The sequence below is a fragment of the Taudactylus pleione genome, unplaced genomic scaffold (assembly GCF_031769625.1).
Source record: "Taudactylus pleione unplaced genomic scaffold, aTauple2 ptg000682l, whole genome shotgun sequence".
Lineage (NCBI taxonomy): Eukaryota > Metazoa > Chordata > Amphibia > Anura > Myobatrachidae > Taudactylus > Taudactylus pleione.
In genome coordinates this window covers 1,269,984-1,292,982 of record NW_028285084.1, presented here as the reverse complement: position 1 = coordinate 1,292,982, position 22,999 = coordinate 1,269,984, and the positions used below count along the sequence as shown (strand labels likewise).

The window sequence follows — 22,999 nt, the reverse complement described above, 5'->3', positions numbered from 1 at the left end:
ATTGTGAGCTCCACTGGCGCAGGGACTGATGTGAATGACTAATGGGCCCATTTATCATTGTATATTTGTGGCTTAATCCCCCAAAACACCCGTTTTTGGAGTTAACCACAAATATTACATTTCCTCCAGATGTACGAAGGAGGGACCACAGCAGATATACCTGTGATACATGCTGCAATCCCCCCATTCCCGCTCCCAGTTGTTTCCCCCATAGGTTTCTATGGGGAAACCTATGGGGGTCGAGATACTGCAAAATTAACCAACTTCAGAATGCATCGCTTTCCGAAGATTGACCCCCTGCAGCTAACGCCATCTGAAGATGGTGGTAGCCGCTGTAGCCTATGGGCTATACATTGCATCATTTGCCGGCAGAGGGTTCCCCCGGGACCCTGCCCGGTAATGGTGGCCGCACATGTGCGGTCAGGCACATCGCAGGGATGGACTCCTTTCGGAGCCTGTGTCCCTGTATGTGCCGGAGGATACATCCAAGCGCTTTGATCGCAGTTTGCAATGCCATCATGGGCGGTAATGTCATGCCCAGATCGCAATGCAAATGCGGTCATAAATGGGCCCCTAAATATTCTCTGTAAAGTGCTGTGGAATATGTGTGCGCTATATAAATCACTGGTAATAATATATAACAATTGAACCTACAGGCCGAGCTTTATTTATCAGTTAGTTAATGTACTGCAAATTATATCACATGTCATTTTGCATACCACAGGGAGCTACATTAATTAGTAAAGGGGTAATTGAGTATTTGAAAAAACAATCAGTATTCTTGTACTGTAGGATGCAAATTGCTACTGTAGGCTCATTTACTGAGGCTGGGACAAAATGCAGAGGCATGCAAATCTAATTTAAATATTGTTACCTTTATGTAATATAGGTGTTACCTTTATTAAATACATGTATAAGATAACTACATAATAATGTATCAATAGTAATATAACATGTTTTTCACTTTAACATTATAGCTTTGTTAAGGTGACTTTTTTAAAGATTCTGTAAAGAGGTATGACATTGTGAATTAAATAAATCCCAGTTGCTTTTACTTTCATTTAAAATATTAATATGGCCTGTTGTAAACTTATGTACTGTTTATATGTTGCTTAGAGGTCTATGCAGCAATAGTGACAATGTTGCCCAGAATATTATTGGGCAACATCATCACAATATTTTATCAATTATAAATATTTATGGCCACTATTCAGCAATATTTTTTGCTGTAACACATTGTCCCTGCAATGTTACAGATGGCATCATTTACAGTTTCTGAAAACAATCCCTTCTGATTCTGCTCCTGCACATGCTCAGACATGCGCTCGGGAATAGTCTCGGTCCCTGCTTTGTGGTCACTGCGGATGGGTAAGTACAACTCCAGCCTGTCCAAATAGATTGACATGTGTATGCAGGCTTTATATTAGCCTGTATACATGTATATTTATGTGCTTTTATATTTAAAATGTATATATACATTTTAAATATAATAACATATAAATATAAATGTATACAGGCTAATATAAAGCCTGTATACACATACTTTCGGCATGTTTAACAGGCTCTAATTGGTCTTACCTGCTGGCGGTCACCGGGAAGCAGGGACGGACACTGGGGCAAAGTTACACGATGCTACAGGGACTTATGGGAAAATGTTCCTCTGTCCCTGCAGTTTTCGGCCAATTTAATGCATTTTCTTCATATAATGCCATTCTGAGATGGCATTATATAAAGTAATGATTTTTCGAGTAATTTAATGCTTTTTGCTTAGCTTTACAGCAAAAAGTGTTAAAGCACTGTAGAGATCAATTGATGATCCATACAGTGCAGTACTCTGCGAGATGGGAATTAATGGAGAAGATAATTACATTATCTTCTCCATTATCCCATTGCCGAATAGGTGGATTTACATAAAAAATACGGAGATCATAGTTTCCCCGTTTTTTATGTAAAAAAATCATTGCTGAATAGACCCCTAGGGTAGGCTTAAATGTCAAATTTTGTTTACTTTTACTATATATTCAGTATTTTCTTCTAACACTTCAAGCTGGTATATTTAATATAGCAGAATGTTGGTCTAAACAGTTTAAATAGTCTATATTTATTTAATATATGTAGTGAAGGCATGATCAAGGTAGGGATTCCATTAAATAATTATTTTCTACAATAGCAATTATGAAGGTTTCTCAGGCACATTTACCAATTAATGGAAGACCACGTCCAGCCTCTAGGAGCCAGTTGGAAGGTATTTTAGTATATAATGTATTTCATATCATTATATATTTATATATAAATCTAAGCTTTTTTTTGTTTAACTATATGTCTTACAAATTAACATAGCACTTAAAGATGGTATCCTTTCATCATTGCTTTGATGTTAGTTTTCGCAAAATATTATTTGTCTATTGTACTGCCTATTAACATCTCTATCATATTGTAATACTACATTTTTTATTGTTTACCAAGAGATAGATGTAATTTGTATACAAGAAATTATTCATTAAATTAAGATAAAATTAGAATATGCCTAGGATCTACACAGAGTTTGCAAATAAGTTTAATTAACTGATTTCAAATAGTTTATTTTAATCTGATATTCCATTTCCCATAAGCAGTACAATCAACACTATAGGGTAGATATACCATACAGTACATTCTAAACCAGATTATTGCCATGTGCCTTATAGATTTATATTATAGATTCATGTGACTGCTATTGGACAAGATTGGGCACAGAACGAACATGGAAATATATTCTCCTGTTTTTCTACAAGTTCTCAATTTTCAAAGAACACCACTGTGTATTATGGGTATTATCCTTTGACCTGTTGTAGAGAAAGTGACATAAGGTGACAGTTAAAAAATAAGTATAACTGAAAAATGTATATGTATAACATTTTTTACAATTTTATATTATTAATTTGTTTTACTTTAAAGACAATACTATAGCACAGAATGTATATACCCGTATGCGTCAAATGAATACTATCAGTACAGTGGCTAATTTAACCCCTCCTGTGCTTAGCAGAACTAGAAGTTAATTTATTGCTAGGAGAGTCTGTAGCTTGAAAATCTCTTCTCTGCTAAATATTTACTGCAAGATTTATGGCATTTGAGTCTCGTAGCCCAAGGAGCTTATGAAGCCATTGGAAGGAGATCCGATTTCAAGTTACAAAATTAAAATATACAATATATTTATATACAATATTTGAATGCAGTTAATGAAATGTTGTCCTTCCCATCATAGATGAGAATAATAAAATAAATGTGGTACAGAATAATAAGTACTAAACACAATAGGAAAGAGATTAATTTATGCTTAAAGATCATGGAGCAACGCATGGAGGACTGCACTGTAAACTGCAGTAAAGCACCAAGTCACCATAAAATTCCATAGTAGTTTGGTCTTTCACCATGGTAATATGAATCTGTTTTTTCGGAGGACCTTTCTGGAATCAAGTTCATACCACAGTCAAGTCCTTGGTGTCCAGCTTTACTCTGTGTTTACCTTTGCATTACTGGGAGTGTTTAGTAAATAATCCCTTGAATAGGAGTTATAGCTATGAATCCCTGTGTGTATTTATTTAATTGGCATAAAATAACCTATATGTGTTATATCCTAAACAGACCTTGACAAGTAACTCCTCCTTTGGCATAATTTCATCTGATTGCAACCATATCAATTAAACAATTTATTTTTAGGTAGAATAAAAATGTGACACCTGTAGAAAAAAAGCCTAGGAGAAAAGTAACCAGAAACTGAGAGAATTTACATTACTGTCTTTGAGAATAAATTGTGTAAAACTATTAACGTGCAAAATTAAATTATGCATAGTATTTTGATTTACACTATATCCAGCATGGTCTGTGTATTTACTAAACAAATGTATCCGTAGTCTCCTGTGTAATAATTGCTTTCAATAATATGTTTGTAATACAGAGACTAATATGTACTATATACATAAAATACACACTTTACACAATTTAGTTTACTTTTTTTTTTTTTAAGTTTGTTTGATTTATATGAATTACAATAAAGAGCCATATTGAGTTCATACAGATCATATGTTTCATGGTATATTATTTTTAATATTTTATGGAAAAAATTAACATATTTCTATTAAATTGATAATATGCATTACAAACTCACTGTTTGGGTGGGGGAATTATATATGACCTCATGGTGAATATTGCCCCCATCTTTTATTTATAAGTTGATATAGGCCTGAGGAATGTCCTTCTGTAGAGCATGGATGAGAGCACACATATGCAGGACGTCATAAAGTACACATTGTTGCTAGACTGGCATTAGGTTTCCAGAAGTAACCTGTCTGTTCAGGATGCTCTGGCTATGAGCTGTACTATTGCATAAATGTTTTATTATACTACTGACTCATTTATCAGTGGGAAAAACCAGTGGGAATGCATACAGCAATGTTTCAGAAACCTGGTCCTCATAGAAACCTAACAGTGCATGTTTTCCGGATCATCTAGCCGGAGCACAGCTGTGTTAATTGACTAACAAAGTAGATTTACAGGTGATATTAATTATTCCTGAGGATACCTTGAACACATTCTCTGTTAGGGTTCCATGAGGACAGAGTTTGAAAAACACTAGCATACAGCAATTCACACAGCACCCATCCATTGCTTTATTAAGTGCTTTATTTGTGAGTTGGGCAGTTTAAATTAGCCATTTTTAGGAAACTGGATTTGAATGGCTGAGATACATCTTAAGTAACCATATAGGATGCACAAATTTGCACTTAAAAGTTTCCTCCTAAAGTTGTACTAGCTGGTTTCTGAGCAGGTCACCTTTCAGCTGTCTGTCTTGTCAAGTGGCTGTCGCTCTTTTGGATACAGGCTTCGATCTTCCTCTTTGCTTCCATGTGTTTACACTTGTACTGTGAAGTATCTGTCTGGTACCTTAATTTAGCCTTTGTCACACCTCTATTTCTTAGTCTCTAACGCATTGATTTGGTAAAATAAACCTTTTTTAAATCAACTTACGCATGTAAAGGTGCCCATACACGGTGCAATATAGCAGCCGATCTGACAGGTTGGTACGATATCGCTGTTATATCATACCATATGTGGACATGAAATCGGCCAGTGCACGCTCCCATGGGGTCGTACATCACACCTCCAGATCTTACTGCATGTTCACCTGATCTGGGGATGCAATGTACGATCCCATGTAGCGCTGTGAGGGAGGGGGCCGGCATATTGGGCGGGCGGTCAGCGGACCGCTGCGTGTGTGGAGACCGCCCGATGTCGTCCATCGGATCGTCTGTCACAGCGCAAGTAGCCAATCCCACTCTGTCTGGGGCCCTTTAGTCTGTTAAGGTAAACAAGTGTATCTATATTAAGGTATAATGCTGAAATGCAAGCAAACACTGTTTGACCTCGTTCAGTAAACCTAGGAAAGAAATGGGCACTTTGTTCTGCATTTATAGGGACCTAGCTGATATACCTGGTTTCACCCAGGTAGACCTCAGATATTTACTGTTGCCATTTCCATCTCACCTCTCCAGTAATACATCATTCACCTCTATAGTAATGTATCACTGCTATAGTAAGACAATACCTTCCCTCATCTGTGTACTAACACATTCCACTCCCCCACCTCTGTATTAAAACATTATCCTCGCTCACCTCTGTAGTAACATATTCTCCTCCCTCACCCGTGTTATAACACATTCCCTTCCTTCACCCCCTAGTAACACATTTGACATGGGATGCATTCGGCATCCCTGCAGTTGGGATGCCGACAGTTACATTACCGGCGCCGGAATACTGACGCAGGTCATAATCCCGGTGCCAGCATCCCGACCATCGGGATGCCGAAGGTAAGTAGCGGGGTTGGGGGAAGGATTAGGGTTAGGCACTAGGGGAAGGGTTAGGGTTAGGCACTAAGAGTTGAGGGTTAGGTTTAGGGTGCGAGGAGAGGGAGGTTAGGTTCAGGTACTAGTGGGGAGGTTAGGGTTAGTCACCAAAGAGGGACGGTTAAGGTTAGGGTAGAGAGAGGGGGAGGGTTAGCATACCAACCAACAAGTGTCAGTATGTTAACCCTGTCAGAATCCTGGCATCGGGATTCTGACCGACAGGTTCCCGACTGTCGGTATTTCATACCAATCCCTTTGACATTCCCCTCCCTCACCTGTGTAGTAACACATTTTCCTCTCTCACCTCTGTAGTACCACAGTGTCCACAACACTATACGCAACACTATACACTTACCCCCTAACCCTGAATACACAATGTATGCTTACCCACCTAACCCTGCACCCAATACTTTGTCCTTATACCTAAACACTTAACCCAATACTGTACCCTTAGCCCCTAACCCTGCTAAGAAATACTATACCCTTACTCCATAACCCTGCACCCAATATTGTATCTTTACCTGCAACCATTCCTCACTATTCAAATAGGGGAGCCACACCAACTGCTAGTGATGTTTGGCACCACTTGGGATGACAGTCGGTTTTTGTATGAGCTGTGCTACAGCCACGATGAGACAGTCCGTCAGGACATTGCACATGGGGAGGAAACATTTTAGCTCTTTTCACCCCCCTAGGATTTGAATTTTGAAAAATACCTTCTTATTGGGCACCTACGTCATGGAAAGAATTTACTCCCCAATTTTCATGTTTCTAAGTCCAGGGGTTTGGGCTGGGTGTTGATCAGTCAGTCAGTCAGTCAGTCAGGACATTTAATTATATATATATACAGATGAGCAATATTTGTTTCTGTAGGACAGAGTTTACTAATTCAAACTGTTTATATGTACGATGAGAAATTATTATTAATTCTGAACTGGACAAATGGACAGTTGCAGAATATGTTTTAAGTACATATATCTACAGATGAAGCGCTAAGATGTAGGATTCAGTCACAGATGACAGACATACAATTGCATGATAAGGTTAACAAATAGTTTTTTTTCCTTTTGTTCTACACAGAGGGGCAAATTCAATGTAATGTGAGCTGCCATCGTATTTATCTGCCAATTAGAGTAGGCAGATTCTCATGCTTCCATAAGCTGCAAGCAGAATCTGCCTTATGCAGTTAATGGACAAAAGCCAGCAGCAGTAATGGGAGTCCAGAATAATTTTCCTTTATTTATATGGCACTTAAATATGCAGCACTTTACAGGGAATATTTAATCATTCGTATCACTCTCTGCCTCATTGGAGCTTAGTCTAAATTGTCAACCACACGAACACTCACACATACTAAGGTTAATTTTTGACAGAAGCCAATTAACCTAGCAGTAGGTTTTTGGAATGTGGGACAAAACCAGAGCACCTGGAAGAAACCCTTGCAAGCATGTTGAGAACTTGAGAACATACAAATGCCACACAAGTGCGCAGGTCAGAATATAGCCATGGTGTAACCATTAGGTGACTAGGGACATGGCTCCTTTATTGCTTTGGGGCTCACAGCCTGGTTAAATTCTCACATCCAATAGTGTTATGTCCTATAAACCTGTATATGTTACAGTAAAGTATTACTGTACACACTTTGCCACCATATATTACAGACGGGTTTGGCTTGCTCAATGTTGACAAAATATACAAGGTTGGACTGGCCCACAAGGGTACAGAGGAAATCCCCGGTGGGCAACACTGCCTAAGGGCCCACCCTCTCTTCAAGGTGTCAGGTTCCAGACCTCAAATTATACTTTGTTACTCTATTAGATGGTCAGTTATCCGGTGGAGCAGTACCACTGATCAATATGGGTGATTGGTTTCTTTCTATAGAATCTACACCTATTGATTAGCCAAGCATTTTGGGTGACTGGCCACACCCCCTCTGATGGATAACCACACCCCTTAAGCATGGGCACCTACCACTGCATTCCCCGATGGGCCCTTCATGCCTCAGTCCAACACTGAAAATATACGATTCACCTTGATGAAGTAGTGGGTCTAGAGATTTGTAGAGAGGTGGAGACGGGGACCATACTGCATTTGGCAGCATGGTCCCTGCTGACGATATCGCCCATCGGACCCGCATCGATATCATAACATAGTGGGTACACACTGCCCGATGTGCCCAAGATGACATCCGATCTGCCGGATTGAAAGACATATCATTTAGTGTGTACCCGGAATCAGATTAGTAACGAGTGATAACAATAAATGAGTTGATAAATGAGGCTTTCTGTGAGAAAATTATCTAGCTTGGACAGCCTCTTTTTAAAGTAAAATTTCTTATAAATGTTGATTTTCATTAAGATACTTCATTTATGATGTTACATTCATTTGTGAGGATCATAAAAGCATACTTTCCTACTCTCCCGGAAGGTCCTTGAAACTCCTGATCCAGTATGGGATCCCAGCGCTGAAACAGTGGCAGTAATGTGTAGAGATGTATCCCGCAGGGGACACATCTCAATCGCGGCAGCGGAGGCGCTGACATGTAGCCGGGACAAAGTACCTGGTCCCGGCTGCACTGTAAGCACCACGCACTGTGCGGCTGCCAGCCAATCACAAGGCTCGCAGCTGCCAGCCAATCGCAAGACTCGAGGCCGCCAGCCAATCGCAAGGCTCGCAGCCGCCAGCCAATGAGAAGCTTCTCATTGGCTCATAGCGGCGCCAGGTAAACTGCAGTGAAGAAGACCCAAGGATCCCGGTGGCTCCACTCCAGCAGCGCAGGTAAGAGGGAATTAGAGAGAGGGGAGGGTGTGAGAGAGAGACTAGAGAGAGGGGCAGACAGAGGGAGGCAGGCTAACTATTGTAGGGGGTGAAAGAGAAAGGGAATCAGTAAAAGCAAGGTGTGAGAGAGGGGAGCAGGCAGGGAGAAGTGTGAGAGGGGTGTTGGGGAGGGGGGTAGAAGTACAATGGGGTATGGAAGCAGGGGCCCATAGGGGGGGGATTCAATCTCCATACCCCCACCTCTAAATTACCTCTTCGAGCACTGTCTCCAACATCCTCCGCATTTCTAGGATGTGGAGAATAATACTAGGAATCGCGGGTCCATCAGGAAGGGGAGAGGACAAGATGATGCTATTTAATGACAATCATTAATGGTGTGAAGAGCTCATCCAGCCCCTGGAGTGGTCACTTGCATTAATTCGTCAAGTATGTATTAAAGGGGTTTGTATAGAATGAGTACAATCACAATGTGGACAGTGACCTTGTAGACACCAGAATCCCAACATGGTTAAAATGCTACTTACAGCATTTTAATTGTGCAGGCATTATAACTTTAAACATGCTCCTACAGCTTTATTTTTTAAAGTTCTAATGGCCGCACTGTTAAGATGCTGCAGATAGTATTTTTACTTTGCCAGGATCTCAGAGCTGGCTTTCAGAGTCACTGTCGACATCGTGACTGTATCACTGTAGATATCCAGACTGCGTCCCTTAAAGTGGAACACGTGTAGCTATCATGTGATGAATCAGCATTTTGACAAAATGCATACATGCAGAAAGACAAGGTGTTTGCGCATGTTAAATGATATCTATAAGTCTTGAGGTCTTCTAATATTATTTAAACAGTAAGGGTCATTGACTAACCAGTGAATCGTCAATATGTTGCTGTTTTTCTGAATGCGTCAATTTGATCTCTGTGGACATAAATACTTGCCATCTCATTCTGCTTTTTTTTTTTTTTTTTTAATTAAGCATTTTTCATTAGGCAATAGATTTGATATATATATATATATATATATATATATATATATTTGAGCTGGCAGGCCTAACCCCATGAAAATTAGCATAGTTTGTGTATAAAATCTGTGTGATACCTGGTGGCAAGTGATGCAGAGCAATTCTCATGTTTTTGTGAGTCATTTTAAGGACTGGCCAGAAGGGAAGACTTTAAGGCAGTTGGCCGGCTTCACAAATTATTGCAATATTTTGTAACCAACATTCCCTGAATTTAAATGAAATACAGAAATACAGTTTAAAGTAAAAAGGTGCGTCAACATCGGTGTGGTCTTTCTGGGGCTAAATCACACATTTACTAAAAATAATGTATTTTTATTTTGTTTTTTAAGTATTAGTAAATGTGTGATTTAGCCCCAGAAACACAACATCGATGTTGATCGATTTTTGATAGATGTTTATCAATATTTAAATTCGATCAATATCGATTAAAATAGACCGTTAGTAAATATACCCCCGATATAGTGAGCTGATTTGGAGACCATAACACCACAAGACCATAAGACCAGGGGGCCTATTCATCATCACTTAATTATCACAAAAGCAGGTGAAAAAGCACAATGTTCACCTGCAGTTGTGACAATTAAGTATTCGGGTCATTCATTAAGAAGATGAAGCAGGAGATATCACAGATATCTCCTGCTTACCTTCTGTTTGCGGAATGGCCCGCTGTCCCCATACACTAGTGTGGGGACAAAATTCATCAAGCCGTTCAGACCCTGATAATTAACATCATGAATAGGCCCCCCAGGACTTATATCTGGATGCTGGTGGTTTGACTTAGCAGTGATATTGGTACTATGTATAATATATGTTCAAGGTGGAAGTAAAAGGACATTATCTAAGGTCAATCACAGGACATACATTCATATTAATTGTACATGCCGTTTGTTATACTTCCAGTTCTTTGCTTTCTTTAATGCTAAGGAACATACAAATGTATATTATGCATGTACTGTATGGATAAGTAAAAAAGGGGCTCATTTTATGTTTATCAAATGCAAGTAACTTATATTACATCTGTCTGTAAAATTGCACCTGATTCATAGTTGTACGATGTTGCACAGCCACTGCTTCTTTGTACGCACGTGCTACGTCCTAAGACGTCCCATTGGATCACCATTGCGACCATCGGCCATCTGAGTAAGCTTGAGCCTACTTAGACTGGCCGCCGGAAGTGCACAGCTGGTGCTAGAAAATGTGTGCCGGAAGGTGCAGACCCTGGTCTCGGCATGCCTACAAAACACCGTTATTTGTAATATGGACCACATTGCCTACCCCGCCTACAAACGGCTGCAATCATGCTGGGGCTCGGTGACACTGCAAGCAATCTCACAGACAATGATCGGCACAAGCACAGTACAGATCCTGCACATGCGCCAATCAGTAACCATTGGAGATTTACGTTAACCATCAAGTTTGCGTACATCTCTGAATCAGGCCTATAATTGGGTGTAAACATCTGTATAGACCTACTTCTGTTGCAGCAAAATGGAACTGGTATCAAGTTTAATGTCTGGTGTGAGTTGAGAATGTGAATTCACAGGAGACGGTGGCGTGGCCTGGCCTCTTTAGACACTTTCTGTAAATAGTTGGGTAAATTATTGGATTAAGGGGCCTATTCATTAAACGTAAAAATTCTCTGGAGATAATTAGCTTTAGAACTCTCATGGAGTTCTAGCTAATTATAGGTGGAATTCATCATTCCACCTCTCCATAAGTATCTATTCCGAAAAGCTGTCATTTTTGCGATGACAGCTTTTCAGGAAATAGATACTTTTCCCTGCCTACACTACCTTATCGCGTCTGGAAACAGTGCTGCGCATGCGCTGTTACATCTGTAAAACCAGCGCATGCGCAGCACTGCCTACAGATGCGATAAGATTCGAATGTCCTTAAAAACGTTATTTTAGTGCTGATGAATAGGCCCCTAAGTGCAGAACAGAAGTAAATAATAGTGTCAGAAACATTGTAAGAACGTTTTCCAGGCATAATACTTGAAGGGGATATGTATCACAACTTGGAAAGATAAAACAGAGAAGTTACCCATATTAACCAATCAGCTTCTAGCTATCATTTATCTAGCACAGTATATAAAATGACAGTCAGAAGCTAAGTGGTTGCTATAGGCAACTTTTACACTATATCTCACAAAGGTTTGATACATCTCACCCTGAAAATAATTAATTTGTAACACACCAAATAAAGGTGAACATGATACTGGTAATATTTGGACTTGAAATTCACTTACCAAAATGTGCTCAGTACTTGTTCCAATAAATGTATACATTCACTTGTACTCATTTTCATCAGTTTGTGTAATAGTGTACATGCTCAGATGACATTCACAGCTTACCTTGGATATCCTGAAGCTTAACTACCTTCCACATAGATACAGCCAGTGCCAATTCTTGGCCTTCTTCCATACCACTACAACCATATTCTGCGTAGAAGTAATGTCTTGCTACTTTCAAATAATATTTAGCTCTGGCTCACTCTACAGCTTTGTGCACCCTAGATATATTGCACCCTAGATGTATTGCACACACACATCCGTATGCCTGGAAATAGACACAATTTATGAAGACATCTAGTTAGTGGGCTGCACAGATGTGCCTGTCACAAACATCCAGACGCAGCTGCCCCAGGAAGCAGTTTTGTGGAGCCAACATTATTTATTAATTAATTAAGAATTAATAAAAATATGCAAACGTCATCGAAATTAGTGAATTCTTGTATTTACGTTTTAGTGTAGCAAACATGTTGTTTGAGGTGTGCCAGTTCATTTGTTGCCTCAGGCATTTTTGTTTTTGTTAATTAAAAATAGAAAAAAAGTATTTTAATTGTCATCTGTCTCAATTGTATCAAATATATAAAAGAGTATCTTTGAAGAGCTCTCTCTCTCTCTCTCTCTCTCTCTCTCTCTCTCTCTCTCTCTCTCTCTCTCTAATGCTTTTACAAACAAATGTTTATTTTATCCATTGATTGCAGATGTAATTTCCGTGGCTGCCCCTCATGACATCAGATGTACTGTGATATGTGTGACTTGGTTTTCACTTTACTGATTTCCATTCCCTACAGTGAGGATCCATGGCGGGCGGCAAAGATGATAAAAGGATACATGCAGCAACACAACATTCCCCAAAGAGAAGTGGTTGATATTACAGGACTGAATCAGTCACACCTTTCCCAACATCTTAACAAAGGAACGCCTATGAAAACCCAAAAACGTGCTGCTCTATATACCTGGTACGTGCGGAAGCAGAGGGAGATACTAAGACGTAAGTATGCGAGAATATGTGCCAGACAAATCAAACATTAGCAGTGCATCCTGGGTAAAAAGGGTAATTGGAATATACATCATTAATTCACATATCATGCTTATCGTGAATAGTTATAGTTCCTGAGAATAATACTTCATGTAGGAATGTAAAACATAAGTATAGAAAGGGAGCAATATAAGAACTAGCAGTGCAGCAATGATACATCATACAACAATTATACTTGATCCCAGTCACATACTTTACATGAACATAAAAGACTGTTATAAGACATGTGACAATTTGGGCTCAGCTCTGTATATTAGGTGGACCTGTCTGGTGAAAGCACGGCTCTAAGAGTCAAGGGAGTGGTGTTTGGAATTTTCTTGTAGACCTCTGAGAACTGGTGACCCTAGAGCAAAATCTGATCTGGTGCCCACTTTACCACACCCCCTGGGTACATACCCTAACAACATATGAAAGGATAACATAAGGGTGCCAAGTCTTTTGGACTGTAATTATATAATTACCAAATTACATATAGTATGTGTGGCAATGACTACCATGCTCTGGGCCATGAAAATGTATCACAACATGCGCAGGGTGGAGTATTTATTTGCTCCTGTTTAGGGGCCACTATTTTGATTCCATTGCAGACAGGGCTTGCTATGGATAACCTGCGTTTGTCATAGTTTCTTAGATAACCGTACAGATTATATATATATATATAAAGCGGGATAAATTGCGAACCCTTATCCTGATAGATTTTAGCTGCTAATAGCTGTAATGAGCTGCTGATATAACAGGTTGGGCATGTACTGGTTTCATAAAATTTTTTACTTGGTGTAAACAATCTTGACTGGAGACTCAGGAAACATGGGTCCTAACTGCAAGTGCCCGTGGACCATGGAGATCTAGGGAGAGATTTATCAAACAGTTTAGAGAGATAAAGTACCAACCAATCAGCTTCTAACTTTCATTTTTCTAGCACAGCCTGTAAATGACAGTTAGAAGCTGATTGGTTGGTACTTTATCTCTCTTCACTTAACCTTTAGGGGTGAGCTTTAAAATAGCTCACCCCTAAACCTCATAATCTTATAATCTACTATGTAATGTGTTGCATGGTAATACAATAAATGTTTGGTAATTATCTATTCACCATTACCTAGTATGTAAAACATTTCCAATATACAAGATTTAATATTGACCAGGTAAAATGCAGCACATCTTACAGTAGCATTATTCTTACCTCCAATCTGATCTGGCGAGCAGTTTTTCAACTTGACATATTCTTCATGATATGAAGCCCACAGAGCACAGCACTCAGGAAGTTAGTATCCAGAATATGTGTAGTAACAAGATATGATTTTAAATAATTCCATAACTCATCTAAAATACAATAGTAACAATAATAACACTGTGCAGTTTATTTACTAAACCGGTTTAAATGACATTGCAAAACCGCCAAAAAACACTTAATGAGGTTGGAGGCCATCTTGTTAATCTAAAAGGACAATATGCCTATTTCTTTATGTTGCTTTATATACATTTGCAGCGGCTAGATTATTTTCCCCTTTCTTTACAGAATTCAACCAGACAGTCCATGGTTCAGGAAATATGACAGACAAAAGCAGTCAGGATCAGCTGCTGTTTCTCTTTCCAGAATTTAACCAACAAACTCAAGTCACAGGGCAGTCTGACGACTCCTGCTCAGAGCCCGCCAACAAGAAAATGAGACGTAACCGCTTCAAATGGGGTCCTGCGTCCCAGCACATCCTCTACCAGGCCTATGAGAGACAAAAGAATCCTAGCAAAGAAGAAAGAGAGGCTTTGGTTGAAGAGTGTAACAGGTAATGTGGGAATCCCAGTGGTTTACCTCTACTGAGCCAAATATGGGCAGACAGTTTTATGGGCATAGGATATAGAAGTGACAATATGGGGCTAGTTCAGATGTGGAAACAGACACAGCTGCATATTTTGCCACAGTCACGTCTGTGCCTTTATGTCGCTGCAATGCTCTTGTGTACATCCATGCGTCTGCATGCACAAGGACTGAGCCGCCCACTTGCAGTGTCTTAAGGCTCTGCATTTCCATCTGGTGCATCTTTAGATCTACCATTGGTTGCACCATTGAAACTGGCACCAGCCCTATGCCAGGTACAGTTTCTCCATCTGATTACGGCCTCCTATGTGAGCAGCTGTGTGTTTTTGTACGTAGCTGCATTCAGCGACACACCGCCGACACTCCCATAAGACACAATATCTCCTGGACACAAGTCAGTGTCCAGGAACACTCCTTACCAGGGGCGTTTCAAGAGAGGAGGAGGTCCGTGTGCAGTCTTCGTCACAGACCCCCTCCTCTCAGTCCGGCTAGTGCCGCACTGATAGACTCTGGGCACTAGAATGTGCCCACAGTCTATAGCGCATGCGCAAGACAACGGGAAAATGGCCGCGGCAGCCATGTTCCAGGCGTTTTTACAGCGCTGACACCGACGTGGGAGAGGTAATTATAATATGGGTGCAAGATGTGTGGCGCAGGCCCCCCTGGACCCAGGGGCCCATGTGCACCGCACACTCTGCACCCATTATAAATACGCCTCTGCCCATTACATTTCTACTACCTACATTTGTTCTACGACTCTGTACGAACAATATCAGGGTTCATGTGCAGTGCAACTCAGACACATGCGCATTCTTAAAGCATCGGCCAACTGCGTGCAGCATTCACACTGCGTCCACCTCCGAATCAGACCCTCTGTGTTTTGTAATGTACCCAACAACTGCATGGCCACATATCGGTACCCAGGCCTATAAATCACGACCAAAAATTGTAGACAAAGTTTGTGTGATGGGAAATAATGTTGGAAATAGTTTTTTTTTTTTAATAATTGTAAATCTGCTAGGACAGGAGTATGGAAGAATAACTCTATAAATGGATTTGTGTGCTTGCATAGAATAAGAACACCATTCTGTGCATGCTGAAGATGATGACGATAGCCAGTGGTACCTAACTGCTTCTGATTGGATGATTGTACATTCATCTCTGCATATATTATATGTGTATGTGTGTTTTAGCAGAAAATATTTTCTGTACATGTGATGGAGTGTCGACAGTCAGAATTTCGACAACCGATATGTTGACATTCACAAATGTAGTATATGCTACCTTTACATGTGGCATTTTTAAGCATGAATTTGATCCAGTATGCATCTAAATCAGCATCAGGCCCTGGGTCTCTTTAGTTCTTTGACCTTGCCTAATCCACAACGTTTCCTAGTGAGTCGATGGTAGCATTGGGATTTCCCACGTAGCATTGGGATTTCCCAGCTGAATGCATCCAACAGTGGAGGCAGAAACATTGTCCTTTTGTTTATTTTCTAACATAACCCTAATTAGAAGAATATCATTCACAATATTACAATACAATTTACAGAGGTGCTTGCTGTTTGGCAGGTGTATATATAATCTGCGTCAGACATGACACACTCTAGCCAGGCAAACAAAAATTGAGATTTGAATCAAGCATAAAGAATAAGATAAATGTATTGTATTGTATTGGAAAACAGTGTTAGAGCTGGCCCCTAGTCTATTTATTGTGTGTTGGAGATAAAAACAGTGTATCACATTGTTTCATACTCCATCAATGCTGCTAATTCTGTCACTGCAGAGATAACAGAGGAGATGTTAGATTAGTTGTTTTTGTGCCATTAGAGCTGTATCTTTGATACCTGTTTGTGACTTTATGCAAATGTCACTACAAAGTCCTTCCCTGGTGTACATCCATGCGCATGAATGTGCAAGGACTGAGACGATCACTTTCAGCGTGTAATACCGCCTAGACACCATCGGCCTAACCATCGAAACTTGCACCAACCCTATGGAAAGTGATGATTTTCAATCAGAGTATGGTTTAAGTCTCCACCCAGGATCATCCAGCCCTTCTCCAAGACATTTCTGATCTCATGCGTCTCAATTGGAGTAGCGCCTTGTTCGTACGCGCAGCAGCAAAAATAATCACTGACCTCCAAGCACATCGGCATTGCACACGTGTCTATACTAAAATGTATAAATTCGTTTGTATAATGTGTGAGAATCCAATAGCAGCATATTTATGAAATGTGGTACACAACAAATGGTGCTTTAACCCAGAGCAAACCAATTCAACATATGTATGGTTGGCACCTCAAGAGTACATGTAGGTTAATAAGGCTGACAGGTGTTGGGATTCTGAGCACCAGAATCCCTGCGGTTGGGATTATGACCGCATCCCTCATGGGGTTCTAATACTTCACAAACATTATCAGTAGCAACTACTGTGTTTTAAATATATATATATACTCACATGTACAAATGCTCAACAGTACAAATAATTAGTATCATAAGATCAAAATGACATACACTAAAAAAAACCCACAGTATAAAAATATACAAAATGACAAATGAATGATAAAATAACATGATATATTTATTAAAGCTTTTAAAAATGAAAAGTGGAGGTGTTGCCTATAGCAATCAATCAGATTATGTCTATCATTTTCTAGGAAGATAGGCAGAATCTGATTGGTTGCTATGGACAACACCACCACTTTTCATTTTTAGAAGCTTTAGTAAATCTACCCCACTGACTTAAAACAATAAGAAATTAAAACAAAAATGTAATAAAACATTGAATTCAATAATAATCTCACTGTGTGGTATCATGACACGTTTCATGAATTAGTCTTCTTCCTCCTATTAACACCCAGGACAAGGATATTATAATATTAATTATTCAATAACAAACATAGTAAACATTTCATCTCACTATAGCTCATGATATTACGTGAACAAAATGATATTCCAGAGTTGGCTCAATATTTGCTATCAATTAGGGTTTTAGACAGCACCGGGAATAATTTGTTATTTGTACTAAGATAATGTCAATTAGAATTAAGTGGGTTGCTAAGATTGCAGAACTATTGAGGTTCACCAGGTTTCATGTCATATACTGTATGTAGAATTTGTTCTTTGCTGACCTACAGTACATGCAAAACAAAATCTTGTCTCTTACAGCCCTTGTTTGGCTCTATGGGTTACACGATATTTGCATTGTTTAAATGTTGACTGCAGGTCATATTTTTATATATATGTATATATCCTGTGTAAATAGGTATAAATGCCTGTATGTTGTACTGATATTTAAAGAAGAATAAACAACGTAAATGGTTTCCTTTGCTGATTTAACACTGATGTACCTTATGCTTACAGAGCGGAATGTATACAGCGAGGTGTATCTCCATCAAAAGCACATGGTTTAGGATCAAATTTGGTCACGGAGGTTCGTGTTTATAATTGGTTTGCTAACAGAAGGAAAGAGGAAGCGTTTAGACAGAAATTAGCTATGGACGCCTACAGCACAGGTTCCTCACATCCACACAATATGAATCCACTAATGTCACATGGCTCTCCACACCATACACAGTCAAGTTCTTCTCCCCCAAGCAAGTTACAAGGTAAGAAAATAAAAGGTAGTTGAATTGTATAATACAAGTGTGGCCTCATAATAATGGGATTTGGTCTAGTGGACACATCTTTAATCACTTCCTTTCATAACATTATATTAAATGTAATAATTGAGGGCTATTATTATCTTTTCACTTGCATTTTTTTTCCACTGGATTATGTTTTATGGAGATGTAAGCGAGGTAACAGACAAAGGAATGAATGATCCAATTTTAGTGTGTTTTGGGAGGAGTGGTGCTTGTCTGGAATGTGCGTTTGTTTAACATTGTTTAACCTTTTATGTTCTGCTATGGCATGCTGCCAGTTCCAGGAGGCCACTCAGAGTACATTTCATAGCACACATTTTTGGAATGTGCATGATGTCAGTGGTGGGAACAGGAAGTGCCTGGCAAAGGGGAGAGAAAATAACTACATAAAATGCCAGCTCTATAAAAAAGACAGCGTTGTTACAGTCACAAATACTGTGTTTATCTGACAAACATTTCAAAATCGAAAAAGTTGTCAATTATGTCACGGATCAAAGTTGACCCGTGTAGAGATAGGCTCAAAGGATAAATATATCCTTATATCCCTGTGGTCCAGTTTGTAATGTTGGCCATACACACAACAATTATTGGTGTTTGAATGAATGATTGGTTTTATATGTAATTAAATACATTTTTGAGACACATATTGCTGCAACATTTTCTGAGAGTAACTATTCCTATGGGAAACGAGAGAAATTTCCTAAAAAATCTTTATATGAGTTCGAAGAGGCTTCCTGTCATCTGCCTGTCTTCATACTTACGCTAGCAATTAATGGCTTAATTTTAAACAAATTCCTATCTTCCATTTTGTTGTCGTATTTTGTCATTATAGCACGTTTTCTGTTATTTATGTGTGATGATGGCATTTTTGATCAGTATTATAAAAATTTATTTTTACTTTTTGGATGCTCAATATTAATGTTGTAGACATCAGTTCTGTATTCAGATACTTTTCATGGTGTATTTATCCATGTCATTGGTTGAATTGGTACATAGCAGCATCTATATCCCAATGTTGATAATATGTGTCCAGGTGATAAGATTCCAGACTAGGAGCCCAAGAGAGCTATGATGAACAGTAGGGCAGGAGGTATTGTATGATAGCACCCATTGTCCCTCTACCTGTAATCTAAACACAAGCCAACTAAAAAGTCAAACAAAGGAAAGCAGACATTGACAAGCACAAAGGTTACCACAGGGTCAAAGCAGGGTTACAGCTCACATCTCTTTCTCAAGAGCTGCCCCATGTATTCAAACATTTGTGTGCTAATGTAACTACTTTGCTCCAGTGTAGGTCTGCAATGAAATGTAAATGAGGCTGACAAATGAACAAATGTTTAATGTAGCTCTAATAGAGTTATCATAAATCTAGATATCAATAATATTATGTAATACATGTTGAAAATGGCATTGGTGTCTTAAGCCTCTTGTTCTGATTATACCTTATATTATTATCACTGCTGTTCTTTATATGGTGCAGCACCCTATAATCTGAGGAAGTTGCTCAGGCACACACTCCCTGCACGGTACGCACCCAAATGATTTGTACAGGTTTTGTGGATGGATGATTGGGAACATCTGAGATGGTGAGATGAGTACTTGAGTTGTCAATGAAGGCATAGTTATAAAAGGGTAAAAAGCCTTATTGCTCAGACGCCCAGCAATATATTTTTGTGGAATTAAAGTGAATAAAAAAAACAGATTTAGCTGAGATTGTAGAAATTTTAGTTAATGTTTGCCTTGGTGCCAGTCAGACAGGGACAGAATGAATGGATTAGATAGCAACCCTACTCCCTGCTCCAGTAGAGCTTACTGACTAATTTCCTTACCACAGGCAAACATACACACCAAGGCCACATTTTGTTAGAAGACAATTAACCTCCCAGTATGTAATTGGAAGGTGAATGAAACCTGAAACGTTTAGAGGAAACTGACATAGAGAGAACATACACTACGGGCAAATAAGAGCCCAAGTGGGCTGAGATTATCAGTAGAGCAGAGGGTATAGAAAAATATTACAAATAAAACCCTGTGTTGGAACAGAAACCAATGACACTTTGCTGTGAGAAAGCTCTGTATCCCATACGTCTTATTGTCCAGTTATGCTTCTCCCAAGTTTGCTTTAGATGTGCCGTTCTGTGTCTCTCTTGTTCCTATTCTGGTTTTCGCTACGTAAAACATATGGGAGCGATCCTTGACTGGTGACACTACAGCTTTTTGCAATTTATGCTCACAGTGCAGCATAGAGTTGGACACATTATCACAGAGTAACATATTATATTATGTCGGGTTAGAAATTAAATTATCTACAAATTGTTAGAGTAAAACAAAATCATGCATGTTTATTATCATTTGAGGTTACAACCTCAAATGAAGGCATTGTCATAGGGATTACAATGTGAAATAATTTCCAGATACACTTTGCTATCTGATAGGGACATCTAAGCATGTTACTAACAGTATTGTTTAGGTGGGCCTTGGTGCACTACAACCCTCATCACGGGCAGCTTGTTTGTAGTTAGCTTGGTTTTAGTTATTTTTTATTTCTTTATTAAATTAAAAATAGGTATTGGAAGGTGCCTGAATGTGCAGTGAGAGTGTTCTTAGCTTTGAGCTAGTAAGACTAGCTTTATACCATACACATAAGACCCACCTTACTAATCAATGTAGGATGCCAAATTCATTTGAAATATTCATGTACTACAATATATGATTTTATGTTTTGATATACATTCCAGCCATGAATTATAGTTACTCACATTTGCATACATTTTCGGTACTTGTGTACTTTACGGACTCATTGCAGAGAGAACCCAAGTTTCCTACACTCATTATTATTATCAATCATGGTAATGTCTAAATCCCCTTCACGGAGAGGACCCTGATGTCATCAGCCAGTGCCCAGCATCATTCCATACCATCAAAGTGGGCATAGAGGGGGAATATAACCTTGTGGCGAGCGTAGTGAGCCACCGAGCCCGAAGCATGGCGAGCGCAGCGAGCCTGAGAGGGGACAACTTTCTTCTTTAGGTGGGGACAACTTTTGGTACTTGTGTACATAAAGTACACAAGTACCATTTAAACATTCATTGGGTTAGCTCTGCAATGACTCCGTAAAGTACACAAGTACCAAATTTTCAAAGACAATTTACTGATGGGTAGATAGGTATATACAAGGCATATGCACTCTTTGTAGACATATTGTCCTACACATCACCATGTAGCCACAAATGCACAGACTCTCTCCTTCAGCAAATAATCATAAACACACTATACAGAATAATTACAGATACAGGAATGTGCAGACAGCTGATTGAGCAAGAGAAAACGCATTTTGTACTTTGCCAGTAACACACAACTGCAGCACTAGGAAATCTTTTATAATTAGAATTGTATTGCAACTGTCTATATTCCCATTCTTGTTAGCATGTCCTTTTCTTCCTGTATTACTACCACCCTAAACATTACTATAAATGTAAGTATCTGATGCTGCTCTTATCACCTAAAGTGCATAAACTATTAACCAACAGTGCAGACATCTTAATAGCAATAACGTTATGAATCTTCCGTTATTGGGAATGTATGTATAGCCATGCAAAGTCATTGTGCTGATGTTTCATTCTCCAGCTTATTAAACATCGTGTATAGTAAGAATTTCTTAAAGTTTTTCACTGCAGTTTGCATCCGCTAAAAGATGGAACAGATGATTGCTCTCTTTCTGATAATGATGACAGGCCTACAGTGTAAATTTTTCAAATGTCTCAGTTTTTTCAACCCATTTTTGGACTGGTAATAAGATATAGTGTTGACTTCCTTATGCCACTTTGTTTATTTATATTGTGTAGGCCACACTGTAATATGGGAATGCAATTTTTGGGAGACTTTGATGGGATGACCAAAAGGTGACCCTAATTCAGGAATGTCTCACATAAAAGAGTGACAGAGGAGAAGTTCTGCTCTCTGAGACGGATGCCCCAAAATGTAAGACTGTCAGCAAAGTCAGCTGTTTTCAGTGCTGTTCGCTGGATGTGCTATAATACACCAGCATGTAGCCTACTGTTGTCATGGCATTGTTGCCTTTATGCATACTTAAGACAATTAAATTGTGGCTTTGTACAAGTCTTGTAGTCTTTGATGTGCCCTCATCCTTCCATTGCGTACTCAGTCACACCATGACACCCTTTGTATTTTTTTTCTTAAAGGGACTGCAATTACTGTACCAGTGTTCATTTATCTTTATCTAGAAGGCCTCTAGGACTCGTAGTTTATTTTACTGGCACTAGACTGAGACAGCAGGAGCTGTCCTAGGATATAGAAGGTATAGTGGCATCCTATTCTGGGGCTCTGTTTCACCGCACTGGAGTGATGGTTACCAACATAATATGGTTACAGAATTAGAGGTCACGTAAGGTCGGCATGAAAATTGATTGAATGAGCTGGAGACTGGTGCGCGCATTGATTAGATTCCATAGAAGAAGGAAATTTGCACAGGGTATTTGTTTGTGTGACATTGAAGCTTAGCATGTATAAATG

At 39.2% G+C, this 22,999-nt stretch overlaps 1 protein-coding gene across 2 annotated transcripts in view; it reads left to right on the top strand.

Moving 5' to 3' along the window:
• HNF1B (HNF1 homeobox B) overlaps nt 1-22,999 on the top strand; it is a 59,478-nt gene that overhangs the window by 3,008 nt on the left and 33,471 nt on the right. The window contains exons 2-4 of one of the 2 annotated variants that reach the window (XM_088455955.1): nt 12,759-12,958; nt 14,601-14,787; nt 18,186-18,430. In XM_088455955.1, coding sequence (XP_088312081.1) covers nt 12,759-12,958; nt 14,601-14,787; nt 18,186-18,430 — 632 coding nt within the window. Of the gene's footprint in view, nt 1-12,758; nt 12,959-14,522; nt 14,788-18,185; nt 18,431-22,999 lie in introns of both variants that reach the window. The other variant, XM_088455954.1, reaches the window with a different exon arrangement.